At 39.5% G+C, this 18,297-nt stretch overlaps 1 protein-coding gene across 3 annotated transcripts in view; it reads right to left on the bottom strand.

Annotated features, from left to right (window-relative positions):
• The window catches only part of eml3 (EMAP like 3), a 49,954-nt gene that overhangs the window by 11,388 nt on the left and 20,269 nt on the right, over nt 1-18,297 (bottom strand). Inside the window, exons 4-12 of one of the 3 annotated variants that reach the window (XM_034856708.1) lie at nt 17,390-17,896; nt 14,325-14,435; nt 14,032-14,060; nt 10,942-10,977; nt 9,578-9,698; nt 8,409-8,558; nt 3,461-3,530; nt 1,704-1,814; nt 925-1,020 (exon numbers count right to left, since the gene is read on the bottom strand). In XM_034856708.1, the coding sequence (XP_034712599.1) occupies nt 925-1,020; nt 1,704-1,814; nt 3,461-3,530; nt 8,409-8,558; nt 9,578-9,698; nt 10,942-10,977; nt 14,032-14,060; nt 14,325-14,435; nt 17,390-17,896 (1,231 nt within the window). The remainder of the gene's footprint in view (nt 1-924; nt 1,021-1,703; nt 1,815-3,460; nt 3,531-8,408; nt 8,559-9,577; nt 9,699-10,941; nt 10,978-14,031; nt 14,061-14,324; nt 14,436-17,389; nt 17,897-18,297) is intronic. The other 2 variants (XM_034856709.1, XM_034856710.1) reach the window with 2 other exon arrangements.

Here is an 18,297-nt window from a genome sequence, read left to right as displayed (position 1 = left end):
GAGTCTTTTTTCTTGACAAGAAAAAGTTGACTAGGGCGCTTTTGTAGGCTCTAATGCTCTTACACTGTATCCATAATGCTCTGTTCAAAGCCACCAGACTCCTTTGACAAAAACTCCTGTGTTTTGCAAGGTAAAATTTCTGTTTTTGTCAAAGGAGTTTGGTGGCTGGTGTTTTGCAATTTTATCTCGCAAAACACGGGAGTTGCTGTTCTACCTCTTCATTGATCACTTAGTTATTTTATTGTGTCACTTTGGTGTTTAAATAGGTTAATTCGGATTGACTAAAGTATAAAAACGTACACAAAGAAACTAACAGGTTCGAGGCAGTGGTTGGCCAGCAACTCCTGTGTTCTGCAAGGTTCAGTTTCCTGTTGACAGCAAGATAAAGCGGTGAAAATATTCAAAATAAAGCGTACACCTAAACTGATGCAGATTTTTTTTAGGTGACTAAAATCTGTTTGGCGGCTGCCCCCGATCCACAGCAGGACATTTGTTTGCTTCTGTGTCGATACTCCTGCCTGCTTCTTCAAACCGCGGGAGTACCGACTTGCATCTACTGTAACTAACACACCGACTATGTAGAAGTACCTCACACAACCACATTTCCAAAAATCTGAACTTCCCCTTCAAGTAATGTCAAACGTGATAGCAAACAGTTGCCTATATTCCAACAACTCCCCTAATGGCACAATTGTTATCGTCCATATTATAGCAAATGTTTTATCATTGTGCTTTTGAAATATCATTTTATTATTTTTCCACAGTGTGTTCACTCTAGTCAGCTAAGATCAATGCAATTTTCTTAAAGAAAAGATGAGGAATGTTAACAGTATTCCATCTTTGAACGAAGCCGGTGATAATAACTAGTCTTATCATTGTAAGTGGTTGAGATTTCTTGCCTGTTTACACATGACTGTTCTTTACCTTGACCTCCGCATGCTTGGTCCCCTTGTTGCAGTCCCACACTGACAGCATGTGCTCATTAGAGTCATCGATAACACACAGGAACGCTCCAGAATCCTTAAAAACCCACATCCGGAACAAAAAAAAATGTTAACTCAGTATAAATTCAAATTATGTCATACACACCACCCGGCTGCTTTCACGTTCTCTTTCGCCCCACACAAATACTGTTATTCACTTAATATTCCAATCGCTTTTACTTTTTTTGTCCATGTTAAGCTACCATCAATAAAACTCAACACTAAAGTAAAAGTAAAGGCTTGATATAGGGATAAAACGAGTATCGGCTATGGCCGAAATATCTGTTATCGGTCCCATCAACTACTAATAATCGGTATCGGCCTTGAAAAAAAACATCGGTCAATCCCTCGCTTCATGTTTTCCAAAGTAAAACACCGGCACATGAAGCGTTTAGTTTCATTGACAGCAGCTTCACTGCAATTTAAAAAATGACAAATTGGAAGTGACGAGACATAATTATTGAATGAAAAAACAATATTATTATTACTTATAATATAAGTGTTACCAGCAGAGTGGTGACTATAACAAGAATACCTGTGATTAACATGAGTGCTGTTGGACTGAATAGTTTAGCGCTGTGGAAATGTAAAGTACTTTAAACTGAAATGATGCAGACAGGGAATCGTGTTGCATTGGCTTACTTCTCCCTGCAGTTGAGGTAAATCATTTGTAAATAACAATTTGAGAATCTCCAGAGTGTTGTATTGCAATCAACTCACAGCGAAGGAGAAGGCAACTAATCCCACTCCCCTCTGGAAGGTTCCCAAGCCGATCTGCTGCAGGGTGACCAGGGTGATGGAGTCCCAAATATGAACACAAGGCTGCAGGGGCTAACACACACAGACAGAAGCACACACACACACACACACACACACACACACACACACACACACACACACACAAAAACACACAGCAGGGTTATTATAGTAAACAAAAACATAAACAAAAATAAGCAGTAAAAAATATTTTTGGTTAACGAAAACAAAAATTAACTGAAACTTTATTGCCAGGTTAAAAAACGTATATAAACTACACATACAAAAAAAGAACAAATTATTGCAGTTTTAGTTTTTTAAAGAATCTGTACGAACTTGAAATGAGATGTAAATGTAATCTCTGATGGACATAAAGTTACACATTTAATACGCAAAATATAAACAAACACAATACTTTAAAGATCCAAAATACAGGTCACATATAGAGTCATAAAACAGTTTGTGCTATGTGATGTTTAAGTGGTGTGGCAGCAGCGCACTACAAACAAAACAATGGTCCATGTTAAAATACTGAGTGTAGTACAGAATCTATATACAGATTGTGCAATAGTTCAAAAGAGCATTAAACAAATATTAAACAAATATGACAGCAGTGCAGGTGAGAATGTGCAATACTATGCAATGGAGCATGACAGGCAATACAGTGTGAATGTGCAAAACTGCCTGAATGATGGAAGAGAGTTAACACATGCAGTGTAATATTCTGTGTATAAACACAAAAATGTAAAGCTATAGTGCGTAGTTTCTTTTTTCCCCAGAAGTAATTATCTTTACTAAAGCTTCTGCGAGCGAGAGTTGCCAGACTACACAATTTTCTGAACATAGCCATAATGAGAAATACAGAGAGATTTGTGTGGAGCTGTCTTATTAGCTTTGTAGCAAGTCATTTGGCAATGGCTTCAATATAACCAATGTTAATTAATATAGAAATATTTATATGCGCACTAAAGCTTTAACCTTTCTGAAAAACGTAACATTTAAACTAGCAAACACACTTTGAAAATGAACTAAAACTAAACGGAAATTGAAAAGTCAAAAATAAAAATGAAACTAATAAAAAAATGTAAATTATAATAACCATGGCAGACACACACACATACACACACACACACACACATACACACACAAACACACATTACTTACATAGTTATAGCTACCACTACCTGTTATGTTGAGACAAAATGCAAGAACATGTTTACAGACTAAATATATGCAGTTAAAGAAATAAAATAAAGTGGAGCAAAACAAGGTTTATCTGCATGAGGGTTAGGGTCTTTACAACGACAGGTCTGACTTACAGAGAGACTTATGCTTATGCATGCTGTGTGTGTACAGAAATACAGGATAGCATTTAACCTAGGGCAAGTTTTTGACCCATTTTCAAAAGGTTTCTAGATCAGAAATTTTAGAGATTTTTTTCAACCAAACTGTCAAAAGTAAAATCAATAATCAGTTCACGACTTTCATTGAATTTGGCTGTTTTATTCAATTTTGTTGCATTTGAAAAAAATGATAAAAGACCGTTTAAAAACAACAAAAAACAGAAAAAAATGGACAAAAACAAAAGCGCAAAAAGTGACGAAAAAGACGGCCAAACACACTGAATCGACGGGAAGACAACACAAGGGTTAAAGATGTGAATCAAGTATAGTAAAATAATATAGTAAAGTGTATTGGACAGGTTTCCCAGCAGTAGTCACCTTGCCGTCTTTATCCACCCCAGACATCTGGCCAGACGCCATGCGCACCTTGTCAGGATGGAGGGTCAGACTGCAGGAAGAACAAACATTATTTAACCATATAACCAAAATGGGTTGAAGATCGCATTTGAAATTCAAATTCTAAATTCAAATATTTTGTCCAGCTGCAACATATCTGTGTATGTAATGTATCCACCAAGGCAGAATGACAAATGTACTTATGGGGAAATAAAGTGGAGTCTGTGACATATTGAAACAGTTGTGTTTGCTCTGTGCTCCTGCACATCGGATTAAAAAAAGAAAATAACAACTAGTGGTTAAAGTGCTGACTTCCAATTCTACATCCAATTCAGTTGTACAGTGGAGGGATTGTAGTCTTTACTATACATAATCCCTCAAATTGTAGGGAAGTAAAAGAAATTCAACAAATTACTTAAAGCATTCTTTGTCCACTGGAGGACGGTGAAAAAATCTGACATATATTACTTTTTAATAGGGCTGTAACGATACACCAAACCCAGGATTCGATTTGTATCAATAACACGATTCGATGCTAACCTTGATTCTTTTTTTTTTATATTGAACGATTTCAATATCTATCAATCCAACATCAAAGATTCTTTTGTACATTAAAATAATGTTTCCAAAATCGTTTCAGTGGTTCATTAACTTGTTCAAATGAGACATAAGAATAATGGTAATGGTAACAGTTATCGACAATTGCGCTTCCAACCTGTAGGGAGAACAAAGAGGAAAAGTGCTTTGGTGCCTATTGTAAAGGTGCTGGTTGACAAGTAGCTAATACTAACGCTAGGTCTATAACGTTAGCAAACTTTTGGTGGATAACATAAGATTACAATATCGTTCAACACAATCAGTTATTTTTAGCATGATTGTTTTAACCATGGTTAACAACTCTAGGCTAACCCACAAATTCATCAGTAACGTTAACTGTATAGCTGGACAACTAATCTAATGGTAATTCAGCTACATAGCACATCCCTTTCTGTCTGCCTCACTCTCCCAGCGCTGCAAGGCTGACAAGACAGGATGAGAACTGACAACAGCCCGGCCCGGGGACACATCGACAGACCCTAGCCAGCCAGCTGCCTAAGGACAATAACGGCCAAATCAGAACAGCGGCCATTCGTAACGTTACACCTCCATTAGCGTTACCAGTTCCCCCCCCCTTTGCTTTTAGCCGTCTGTACAGTTAGCTAAATTTACCTGAAAAAATGGAGATAAGGCAAAAAAGCTAATCCTAATAGTAATTTAAAGATAAGGTAGCATTGAATCTGGACAGGGAAGGATACCTCTGGGAGTTGGAAGGGGTGTGTCGATTCTGCCTTCTCACTCCAGGTTTGTGGTTCTGAGTGTTGCTAGTTCGGTTTCATATTGGCTATCGTTACAGTCCTACCTTTTACTGCTAAATGTGTTTGAAAATAGCGGACAGAGGAACATTAGCATTCATAGTGGTATCATGTGTCAGGACGATGAATGTAAGTCCAATATTAACTGCTTTTAGCTCTGGTTTGGTCCCCACCAACTCTTGAGAAAAATATCACCACCAGCTAGTCTAACTGTGTCTGTGCATCTTTAATTTGCTTAAATGGGTTTGGTGTTATGTGATTGATGGTTGTTTCTGCTGAGGAGATACAATTGACCAATCAGAGCTTTGTAGGTGGGATTAATAGTGGGGATGTCATAGTCCTACATAGCAAGCAAGCTCGCTACCTAACTATATCCATGAAAAATATAGTCAGAAAAATGTCTACATAGTGGCAAAAAGCATGGAGACTAATGAAGCTGGACAAGTTGTTGTAGTTCAATTTACCAAAATAAAAACTCTTAAATCCACATATATCTTCTAAAGTCATGAAAAAACTGCACCTATAATCTGCTAAAATGGTGTAAAGATGGCGTCTGCGCAATCGATGCAACTAAAATAAACAATATGTCAGATTAAAAAATTCATTCTGATTAAAAGGGTAAGGGCAAAAAAAAAAACTTAAAGTTGAAATTAAGCACTTTAACATTATAGACATTGTTTCATTTTGAATCCCATGTGCTGGAGAAAACAAAAACATGAAGTGAGCGTCACTGCCGAAGTAATTATGGACTGCACTGTAGGAGCCGTTTAACTGTAGCTCACCTCAAAGTCTTTCAGTGCCACTTAGTAAGTTCCCCATTTTTTCAATAATATTTGGCTTCTATATATCAATGGGGGCAGAGTAATATATCTGTCATCTTACACAAGCCACCCTTTGCTTTTATTTTTCCAATTCTCATATATGCAGGCCAAAAAAACATGAAACTGGTGAGGGGTCCAAGTCAGAAATTGGATCCAGTTTCCCTGTGATTCCTATGTTCCCTATGCTTCTGGGTTCCAAAGGTTGGTTTAAACATTATTTACGTGCACTAGTAAAATTTGGCATTTTACTTTTCATTCATTTGTCCAAAACACTCATACTGTATGAATAAAAAAGATACTGTATATGCCTATATATTACATTTTAAATGCGTTTGTTCCATTGAGTACATGTGTTTTTATGTCTTGACTGCCTGCTAACAATCCAAAATAAGTCTCATTATTTGGTGGGGTTGCTTATATTCATGGCTTCATGTTGAGAGTCTGGCAGTTTGGAATTGGGATTCAGGCATTGTATTTCCCATTTGGTATTACATGGTGCCAGGCCCAACGGAGAAGAAAGTAGGAGAAAAGAAAAAGAGACTAGCTGTCCGGAGGATAATCAGTTGGGTTGTGTGCGTCTTTGATAACTGTAAGTCATATAACTGATGTTGTCAGTTCATTTAAGTCTGTTGTTGTATTGGTCTGTAGTTCTTGCAAATTTAAAAGTTAGGTTGTGAGTGTTCTTCGCCTGCTACCTAGGTTACACCTGGCTTTTGATTCGATATAATGCCGATTGTTAAACGTCCTAGCTCATTAAGATAATGTAATTAATAGTGGGTTTATTGTTATTATTTACTAGCATATATGATTCCTATGCAATGTGTATGGCAGCCTTTACCATGTTATTTATTTCTTTTATTACCACACAAACAGCAATAGCAGAGCTACCCCCCCTCCATGTTTATATTGATGCTTGATTGTAATAAAGCATCAGCAGAGAGAAGTTGTCTCTGTCAGTGTTTTAACAGACACACCTCGGCCGAGGGTTGGAAACCAGAATCAGCTTTAAATCCAGTCTTAGTCTAGTCCTCACTAAGTTTAAAATAATTTCACTGGAGTTAGTTATTATTTTTGCGTCATCAATACCAAAATTAAATCTAATTGGATGGGAATAGGCAGAGACTTCTCACAAACTCACAACTGAATTCATATCTTGCTACTTGGTCAGAATCTTATTAACCTGGAGTCCCCGTCTCCGTTACAATAAATAAGCTATATGTTTTAGGCCTATTGGCAGACAGCCATTTAAAATATAGGCAATGACATATAAAGAGCCTTTTTTCCACGTCCAGTGTAGTTTCTCAGCGTTCTCTAGTAACATCTGTCTGGTCCAGGTAGCTTTGTCATTCGCAAGGCTACTTTTACTTTAATACTTTAAGTAAATTTCCAAGCGTGTACTTTGTTGCTTTTACTTGAGTAAAGAAGTTAAATCAGAAATAATTGTAAAGATTGACGAAGAATGTTTACAACATTTACTCAAACTCAAATTTTCGGACCAATTGGTGGGATTGCTGTGGTGTACACACAGCGATACACTGGTAAGAGCAGATGAGGATTAACCATGTATTTAGCTAATTCAAATAGCTCATGTTAATGTATTACAGTTTCAGTGAATTTATTATTAGCATCTTTCCGATCAAGTAGTTACAGGAACATAGTAATAGGAACATTCCACTTCTAAAAAGGTCTACTAACTATTTTCCCCCAAAACTGTTTTTTCCATTTGCATTCGAAATGGTCAAGTGGTCATAGGAACTGGTGGAAGGGTAAGGGAGTGACGCAAGCAGGGCAACGGTCTTTAAAGCGTAGTCACTTTACTTTAACGCCACATAAAACAACAAAGCACAGCCAGTGAACATATATACTGTTTGTGTTTCAGACGTTGCTAGGTCACTAAGGGTTCCTATGCTGAAAAGGGAACAAACTAGGACCGGGCACCGAACGTTGATACTTTAATGGCACCGAACGAAATACTCCAATCTTACAAGCATAAAAAAATTAGTTATTTTTCTGTACCACATTTTGGTACCTATGAGCGCATAATCACAAGCTTATCTATCCTCTCTGCCCTCTCTGCATATTGAAAGAGAGCGGAGCTCCAACACACACGCAGAGGTGTGGACGGAGCATAGACTACAATAATATACAGTCTATGGGATGGAGTAAACTTGAGTAAAGTATGTTGGCTCTGCAGTTTTGTTGAAGTCAAAGTGAGTCCCAGCAATGCCAATAAAGTGGTTTCAAGTGTGGTAACAGTTATTCAAAACTTCACACAGACAGCGATATGATATCAATGGTGAGGCGAAAGCAGTCGAGGTGCTGTTGACGTTTCCTGAACGTTAAGAAAACTTTCCACGGGAACCAAAACCTTCAGGGAATTTTCAGGAACGTTTACAGAACCATAAATTGTTAGCTTGGACTTCCTCTGAGACAAGCAGGCACAACAGGTGTTTCTGTTCCCTGATGACTGACTGAAAGGCTGAGGTTGTAAGGTAAGGCAACTTTATTTCTACAGCACTTTTCAGCAAATAGGCTATTCAATTACATTCCTTTTCACTTAAGTTAGCTCTCTACTACGATAGTTCAGTGTTGACACTAATACTCCTGTATCAGAGTGATACAAAAAGTGAGCGGCCACTGTTGAGTTCTATTTACCATGGCGTTGGGGACTGTTTCCAGTTTGTAGGCTATGCGAGGCGTGTGTTTATTTGCATCGTATCTATAGATGCAGATGATATAAAATTGTCTTCCACTGACCAGCGGACACAATCTGTGTGTTTTTGATAGTGGCGTTGGGTGCGGTTGTTGATGTGGTAAAGCACAACCACACAGGCGATGAAGTACACTGCCTCGCCCGTTGGAAGGAAGTACAGGTTGGCCCGGCAGTCCCGTCCCCGGTAACCATAGCTGTCAGGACTGAGTCAAGGGGACATTCATGTTAATCATTGGTCCATTTCACTTATTAACAGAAACAGTTCACCAAACAATAGGCCCGTTCGAGATGCGCAGAATTGATCACCGAGGATCACTGCTTGATTACTTGATTAGTACTTGCTCTGACGTCATGCACACGTGGGCAACAATAACCTCACAAGATCAAGGCATGTTTGAGACACAGGCAGCGTAGTTGCTTTTCACCAACTGCAAATCCGGGCGGACCCAGGGCATGCTGGGAAATGCCTTGCTCACAGCTAATTTGGTTTAGAACTGATTCAACATGATGACGTTTTATTTAAACTTTTTTTAGTTTTTGATTTAGAGGTATTCAAAATGCTATTTGTCGGATTCAAAGGCTAATTCTGTACAAACCACATGTTGTGTGGCTGATAGTGACGTTTAGAAGTCAGAGAGACTAAATCCGTTCATGGATCATTTACACTCTGTTGTTAGTAACATCAGAAACAGATCACATTTAGAGCATTTTGACAGCTACTCTGTCTTAATAAAAACAATTGCAGACTGTGTACAAGCTGATATGTGGGTCTGATAACATATTAAGCGGAATTAGACCTAAGAGGATGTGAGGGTCTCTGTGACTTCCTGTTCAGCCTGAAGGCTGCAGGAAACGGCTGTAATCTGTCCAACTTGACAGCGGAGGTGCAGTTTATCTCAAACAAGTCTAAAAAAATGATTATCGATTAATTTGCACGTGAAAACTTTACTTTTGCAGTATGAATATTTAGCTGATATGGAAAACAAAATGACACTACTGTCCCTCTACATACATGGCACCCACTGTTTACAGTTCATCTGTGATTAATGCTGCTCCCACAAACACTAAACTATTAAAGAGACACTTTCCATTACAGACAGAGTGGCTTGAATCCAGGAAATGAGCACACAGTGAAATCAACACTGAATGTAACATACGCCTCATAAATGTGGACAAGAGGCTGAACACATGCTGTGGCAATCTGGAAGGATACACCCAGTCCAGCTCCAGTCTCTCAGAGGGCGGCTCCATCTTCAGGTCTTCATAGTTGTGAATGTTAGTGGGGATGTACATGGTGATGGGTCGGCCTCTGATGAACATTTTGATTGACATTTCTGGAAGACAGCAGGGCACCAGTAAATTAGTGATAATCCAAAGACAAGTGTTTTACTTTAAATTTGATCCTGTATCCTATTCCTACTTACTTTCTTCACCCCCTATTAAAACTCTTTACAGGTCTCTTTAGCCACTAAATGCTCCCATATTTTTACCAGCTAGCCTCTAACTGTGTCTGTCTGCTGTTTGCTGCTGGAAACAGCAGCTTGCTGCGTCTGAAAAAGAGGTTGTTAGAATGAACCCTAACCGTAAAGTTATGGACCTGGAATGCTCACCAATGAGCTGTATCTCGCAATAAAGCTTAGTAAAGCTGAGAGCGAGAGATTCTCTGAACATTGTCCAAAGTTCATAGTTGTGGTGGACTGAACGACTGATCTTGTTATCCATCGTTTGAAAACAATATAGTGTGTGTACAATTTTGTCACCTTAGCAACTGTAAAAAATACAATGCGCAGGAGGGATTAACTATTTCTCACCTAAGGAAACAGCAGAGATGTGTGCAGTAACTTTTAAGCATTTCTTTTTAACGCAATGCTCCATTAACTGAGTAGTTAGGCCACTTGGGGAAGCACGACAAGCTGAAAAACAACATTTGATAAGCCGGTTTTTAATTAAATTAATTAATAATAATAATTAATTATTAATTAAAACCCAACTTGCAATAAATCCTCCCTTCATTAAGGTAATAATTTAAAATGGAGAGAGACTTTGATTCAATTCAATTCAATTAAATTAGAGTCAAATCATAACATAAGTTATCTCAGGACACTTTACAGATAGAGTAATCTAGACTACACTGAGATTTACAGAGACCCAACAATTTCCCCAAACAGCAAGTGATGCGACAGTAGCGAGGAGAAGCAGCACCTGTATGATAATTCAACTGTAGTCATACTGAGAGGTTATACTGGCAACTAAAGTTATCTCACTGTATAAAGTTGTTTCAGTCAACGTGTTTGCAGAGACAGAGCAACTTTATCATCCTATTGTGATTCTTAGTAATCTTAGTGTAAGTCCAGTATTCATTTGTCGTATGGTAATACGGGTCAGCTACCAAAAGATAGACAGCAGGAAATGGTGTGTGTGTGTGTGTACGTGGGTGTGTGTGTGTGTGTGTGTGTGTGTTTGTGTGTGGTTTGTGCAACAATGATAGGGATAATGCTGGAAAAGTACAGCATGCTCTCTTGACCTTTGCCATATAAAAAGAGCTAAAGACATGACGGGACAGTGTAGCAGGTCTACCTTGGCTGTAAGTTCCTCTTCTGGATCCGGGGGATCCTGAATGAGAATGAAAGCATGAGGTTAGCCAAACAAATAAACACCAGGATCCTCTTTGCTTTAAGTCACAGCCGATTCCCGCCACAGCTGACCAAACAATCCCCAAGGATCTATTCCCTTTTTTTATGGGTTCGATCTATGAGCTTTGATTTTCAAGTTGGTTATATTTTCCTTTATCCATCTCTTTTTGGGACTTCTAACTCGGCTGTGTTGCATTGGCAAGGGTTGAGTATAGGGGGGGATGGCAAGAAGCGAAGCTGAGCAGACTGAAATGTGACGGCTCAGACTGCTTTAACTATCTGTCTGCGGGACCATAAAATTGGGTAAAACGCCATAGAGACACCCTGAACCTCATTCCAGCAAAAACAAACAGTGGGGAGTAAAGAAAAAGAAAGCAATAAGTCAAAGCTGAGGGTGAGAGGGTGATAAGAGCACAAGTGATCAACACCGTCTGGTTAAAGTTCATTTGACAGAAAATACACAAGGTTGGTGAATATTGGCAGAAAACGAAGAAATAAAGCTCCAAGGTAAAAATAAGAAAGCAAAAAGTGTTTTCATCTAATTTGACTTTCAATTTGAGTTTCATCAAGTCAAAAAAAGAAAGACAAAGAAAGACAAAGAATTATTTTAGCCATATCTTTGCCTGGATAAAATCGTCTAAATCAACTGTCCGATTAAAGAATAAATAGGAAGATTAAAAACCTGACCAGCTATGTTATGGTATGCAATGTTAGCTTTGGGTGAGAGATTTTGATATTCTGTGCTAGAGACACATTTCGGTGGGTATGAAAAGCAATATTTAAAATGAGTTATTCAGAGACATTTGTCCTATGTTTCCTAAAATTCCTGCCACTCTCTGATGTCAGGTATCTAAAAAACTACCAAGCACAACTTTTACTTAATCAAGAAAAAGTTGTGAAGACATCCAGACAGAAAGAGAGCAGGGGAAGACTTGGCAACCTCCTCTGCAGAGCTGGCTATCCATCATTCCGTCAGGCGAGTTGGAGTGGTGCGGCAGCTCGGCTAACCACTGTGGGTTGGATTCCAGGCAGCGCCCACGGCCCAAACTGACCCCGTAGTGTTTGGCTTTAGACAAACTCAAATAAAAAAGTGGTGGCCAGTTTGAAGAAGGACTGGGATATTTCTGGTGTTCATAGGGCATTTTTCACCACAAAGGTAGCCTCTGCTGGCTTTCAGCTGGGTGTCAAGCTGAAGTTTATGTTGACAAATATCTGGGCCAGGGATCTTCAACAGGGGGCCCGGGACCCCTAGGGGGTCCTCGGAGTCATTGCAGGGGGGGCCCCTCATAAATTATTGTTAATTTAACTTAACATTAATCAAACATAGCATTAGCAAATATAAATCCCCACTGATGATAGGCTTACTGGCCTATAGGCAAGGTGCTCACTAAGGCTGTCCACATACAGTTCATCCTGAGGAATCACTATGCCACATGTCTGCTTAACATTAGAAAATGATTTATAAAATCATGCAAACAATTACTAGGCTATTTTAATAGCTTAGTATTCTATGCACTACAAATTATGTATAAAGGCTTTAGGCCACCCTACATGTTCTTGTAGGACCAGTTTGTCATGCATGTAATTGTATACAATGTATGTAGGGGGGTCCTTGCTCCAACTCTCTTTCAGTTAAGGGGTCCTTGGGTTAAAAAATGTTGAAGACCCTCAGATCTAGGCATATGATCCTGCCAGGCATATGAACTGAGTGAGCTATAGGCCACCCCTGTTATCATTGTATTTAAAAACCATTCACACATACAATACGCCGTCCATTGGTACACATGTAGTGAATTCAAAATGTTTCCAAACTGTGCCTGCAATGCTTACGTGAGGCCTACAAATGGTCCATGAACTCATGGACACTAACTTAAAGTAAGCTGTTTAACTTTTGAATGAATTAAAAATTTGAATCCATAAGCAATAAAACACAACCTTGCTTGATTCAATACAACCAGGGATTTTACAGCTACATCTTGACTTGGTCTGTTGTGACCAGTATCCTATAGTGGCTAATGTTAGAACATTTGAGGTAGATACTGTTTGGTTAGTGACATGACTGACTGAACAGAATCATTGCTGCCAAAGTTTTGCCAAAGTAGTTTTTCAACTATTAGAATTCTTCTTTTGCGTGACAAATGTGAGAGAGTGAGAGAGTGAGTGTCATCTAATACTCTATTATGTAGGAATGAGGCCTTAAAACAGGGCAAAACATAACCAGACTGAAGGCCAACACTCACAAAAGCTACGCTAACCACAAGTGTGGTAGTTGGGAAATGCACTAAATTTTGCACAAATGACTACATGTGTGAAAGAAGAGAGAAAAGCTGCATGGGCAGTACAGAAGTAAGAAAAAGTCCCTGATTATAAGAAAATCTATGCCCATATTTGTTCCTCTATGTTACACTAGACAGCAATCATTGGGACAAAAGATTCCTAGCTGTGCTGTTTTAGTATTACACTCCAGATAAAAAGGTCACCTGTCCATCAAAAGACCCTGTTTTCATGCAAACAGACAGTATATGGGAACAAAAGAGTACTAGTTTAGCTGTTGTCTTTGTGCAGGTGTGTCTCCTCCATATCTTCCAAAAATGGAAGATGAGAGCGACAGTAGTTTTTTACTTTCACTTCAATCATCAATACACAGTTTAGTATCATATTTTTAGTTTTACTGACTACTACATCACAGGACAAAGGCTTATCAAGGTTTCTGGAACCAAATTATAATGCTAACATGTGCAAATATAGTAGTATACAGTATAACAGGGCTAGTGCAAAACCCTGTTCATGACTGTCCGGGATAATATGGGGGCATGTAAACACTCCCATTATTATATGAGTAACTGCACAACCACAGGTGTTGCAGGTTGGGTGCGATGCCCTGTGCCAATTTGATATGCAAGAACCTGATTATGCGTGTGCATAAAGCCTGGTTGCAATGAACTGAAAAGACAGTTAGTTGGCTATTTAGACAAAGTGATGTCATCTCAGTTTCAGGATTGAAGACCAGACAGAGAGTTGAAAGATACATCACCTGCACCGGTGACCAGCTCCTTAGCTCGGCTGTGGAGACAGAAAACAACTGTGTTAGACAGATATATGACCACATTTTGAGAAGTTAGTAGCTCTTATCCATCTGTCCGCAGAATCATGTACTGGGTTACTGCACTGTTGTCATGGGAATGGAATTTTAATATTATACATAGGGGCCATCAGTGTTCCAGCAAGTGTCTCTTAGATGAGATATGCGAGGCTGCAGCAGCCATAGGAAAAAGTGAGCTGTGTGACTGTGTGGGGACAGCTGTGAGTGATGGCAGAGTGGCTTACTTCTCCAGGCTGGGGGAGCGGGTGAGGAGGTTGGCCGAGGATGCTGCCTTCTTGTCCAAACGTTTCCGCTGCCTCTCCGGATTTCCCAGTTTCTCGCTGTTCCTACGAACCCTGGAGCACCAAAGGACAGCAAATTAGCTTCAGTTTCCAGGTGTAAACACTGTGTGTTCACACACTAAATACCACACAGATGCATGCAGTCACCCCACCATTTATGAATGCAATATAGTAGTTTATGGGTATTTTGCATGTGTATTATACATGCAAAATACCCATAAACAGTATGTACAAACAGAAACATGCATGTTGGTTAGCAATGTTATAGACATTTCAAAATGATTTCATTCCCAACCTTCCAAAGGGATTATAAATCTGGGGTCTTATTTTACTTTCTTAAATAATAACATTGTACCAATTAGTTACTGTTGCTACGTCTGTCACGCTCTCCAGTTGAGCCCTTTCAATGCTAATGGTGGCAGATCTACCATCAAAATGTTAAGTCCTTTTAAAAACAATGATGCAAAACAATGACAGCTTTTTATTTTTATCTTGCAACCATTGATTTTGCCGGGTAAAATTATGACTGTGGCTGGAAGATTTGATAAGCTATAGCTAGCTTTGCTAATAAACAATAACTCCAGAAGTTAGTCCTAAACACATAGGACTAACAGGACTGTCCAAGGAAAAAAGTTTGCAAGACAAGTGAATGTGTTTGGCTTCCCAAACTTCCCCAAATCCATTATAGAGAAGAACTTCTAACGTTACCCTAAACTGTGATATAGAATCCAAGACCAGTGTTAAACTACCCTCCTACACATGTGGATGTTCTAGTCTGGCTAAGGGCTTTAACATCAGCTATAACTAGAGCCAGAACAATATATCGGCAGACCGATTTATTGTGTTTTTGTTCAAAGGAGTTTCATTTTCAGATCTTAAGTTTGTATTTTTATACATTTTATTTATCAGAACTTGAATATATTAGATGTTTAAAGTTTATTTTTAAACAGCATTATAATATTATTGTAGTGAGGACTCATAAATAACTACAAATAACAAATGTTATTAAATTGAAATCCGTTTATGTTTTGTTACGCGTTTCTGTATGTATATATATTGGCCAATTTATCGGAATCTTAAAATCACCAAATATCAATATCGGCCTTAAAAATCCTTTATTGGTCAGGCTCTAACTATAATCCCACAAAGTGTAGTTAGCTAATGATATGCTAACTCTTGGCCATAGAAATAAGCACTACTACTGTAGGTATTAAGCTAGTTAGCCGGGCGAGCTAATGTTAAACACTTACTTTAGAGTAGAAAAACACAAGAGTCACACAAGCAGTTAAACAGGTTGTTAACAAGCCAAGAGCAGGAAGTAGATATGAACATTGTGATGGATGTTTACAACTGACAGTTTGGGTAGTAACCTCTATTCACCTTCTTTTCTCTTCCAAGCTAGTTTGGCAAACCTGGAGGTTTGTTTACAACCTGTCTGATTGTGTTACTTACCCTGTCAAATTTCTTTTAAGAAATGTCATCTTGTTTCCAGATCACAGCAATGGACTGGGTGAGCTTAATGTTATCATGACTGATAGAATTGTTAAGAATTTGTAATAAAGTGCAATCCCCCTTTAGCTCCTGGCTTAAAACTAATTTAACACCAAAGTCATTTTATCGGTCATCCCCCCAAATACTACTCCTGACTGGCAACTTGTAAAGGAGAGGATTTGTGAGGGTCTCAAACTGAAGGTCAAATGAACAATAATAAACCATAACAAATATTGTATTGTATCGGAAGACGTCTTGCAACACGCCCCCTGTCCTGATGACATGCATTTGTAGCCTCACCAGGGCAAGTGTTGCAGGACTTTAAAAAAAAGCTTGGGCATCTAGCTGCGTTACTGGCCTTGGATCGAGGAAGTGAAACTCAGCTGGCAAACCACCCCCTCCTCCCTAATCTCTCTACTTCTAATTTTGAATAAAAAAGTAAATGAGGAGGTGTAGTAGGTTGAACGCGGAGGTACAACTTTCCCAGTACCTCAAGTTTTCCATGGAGGGGCATAGCAGAGCTGAGCTGAGGGACTCAAGCACATGTTACCTATCACCAATGAAACCCTTTTCAAGCCACAACAAGGAAGTAGAACAAAAGAACACATGCATGCACAAGTAAACAAAAGCAGCAGTGCTCTGGCGCTGTGCTTTCTAATCATTAAATGCGATCATGTCAGTTCAGAGTGGCGAACAAGTCATGTATGAGAAATCACATGTAAGAGATTCTTGATTTGTTTGAGGAAGACAATGTTAAAGGTTAAAACAATCAGGATTTTAGGCAGGTTGTGTGTTTCTGCAAAACCCAGTTGAATGGCAGATCCTTAGTGGCACTTTGTCAAATCAGCACATCTGCATTGTTTTACAGGACCATCATCTTAAATGCTTTGTGGCTACAGTAAAGTTGCAACAGAGAGGAAAACTCTGGAGGTTCTTTTGATGGATATTAACTCTAATGCTGTTTGGACAGAAATATCATTTCAAATAATTTTCTGTCCTTGAAAGGTTACATCTGTATAGTCTTGCAAACCCCTTGACCTTTCTAGTTCACTCTAAGTGAATACATATTGTAACTCTAGCCCTTTATGTACATTATGCTGTGTAAAATTGCCCTTGCATCACATTTTCCACTTGGCTCCACTGTGTGCCGTAACACTAATCTTGGATATGTCACTCAGTGTGGACGAGTGCCGCCATTATGTTCCGCTATGGCTTTATGTTTCTTTCGCCCCCTGCACAAACACATGGGGAGCAAGCACATGGAGGCTAGAGCGAACATGACGACAGAACATGTCATCCCCCTCAGGTTTCCTTCTCTAACACTGCATAATCACACTCTGGCAACCTGAGGCTGATGGTTTCATAAGAAGGTTTGCAGCGCAACTGGGGTTTGCAGTCACACAAGTCAGAATCATGAAAACTTAGATTCTTCCATATAAGCCATGCAATCAATCACAAGAAAGAAGATGATTATGAAGACAGTGGTGGTGAGGGGAAAGTGTGGCGAGATCACGCACAACAGTTTCTTCTCTCCTTCCTGGATGGCGTTCAGGGGGCCAGAGCGGGAGCTGAGGTTCTGGTCCGAGGTTCTGACTGAGGCCGAGGAAGAGCCGAGCTTCTCTGGAGAACAGCTTCCATCCTGACAGTCGTCCCTCTGGAGGCCTCGGATTGTGGTGGGCTGAATGGGCTCCTCCACGGATGACGTCCAACTCAACTCCTTTTCCGGCTCCCCTCCTTCTTCATCTTCCTCCTGCTCCTCATACTCCTCTTCCAAGCCAGGGACACGGTGGAGCTTGGCCCGCGTCCCCTCAACCTCCGGCTTCCCTTGAGTGAGGGCATCCTCCAGCTGTAGGCTCCGGACCCGCCTTGGGAGAGGGGCCCTGTCCTGCCCAGTGTCCTGCCCTGGGAGGATGGGCTCTGTTTGGGTTGACCTGTTCAGTGTTGCTGGCCTGGGTCTCAAATTCATGGACACTGGACTTTCTGTGTGGCCATTCGCACTGGTCACAAAGCTGTCTGACAGTTGGCTAGAGAGGTCAACATGGAAGAGTCATACAGGCAAATTACACATGAACTAGGGCTGGGCGATATGGAGGAAATCAGATATCACAAGATTATAGAGCAAATACCTTGTTGTTGATATTGCGCAAAATAATTGGTTGACATATGGTGCTTTCACAAAATAGTTTCACAGTAAAAGTTTAAATAAATAATCATCAGTAATGTGGATACAATGATTAAGTGGGTAAAGGCACATAATAGAACAGTTAGAACAGGTTCAGAAAATTACATCACTGTAGTGCAGCCTTTAAACCATAAGAGGACAACACTTTCCATATTACAATATCCTAAATCTAACACGAAATCTAGTCTCATATAACAATATCGATTTAATATCGATATATTGCCAAGCCCTAACGTCAACTCA

The sequence above is a fragment of the Etheostoma cragini genome, chromosome 19 (genome assembly GCF_013103735.1).
Source record: "Etheostoma cragini isolate CJK2018 chromosome 19, CSU_Ecrag_1.0, whole genome shotgun sequence".
Lineage (NCBI taxonomy): Eukaryota > Metazoa > Chordata > Actinopteri > Perciformes > Percidae > Etheostoma > Etheostoma cragini.
The sequence above is the reverse complement of the archived record's forward strand: the minus strand, read 5'-3'. Positions and strand labels throughout refer to the sequence as shown.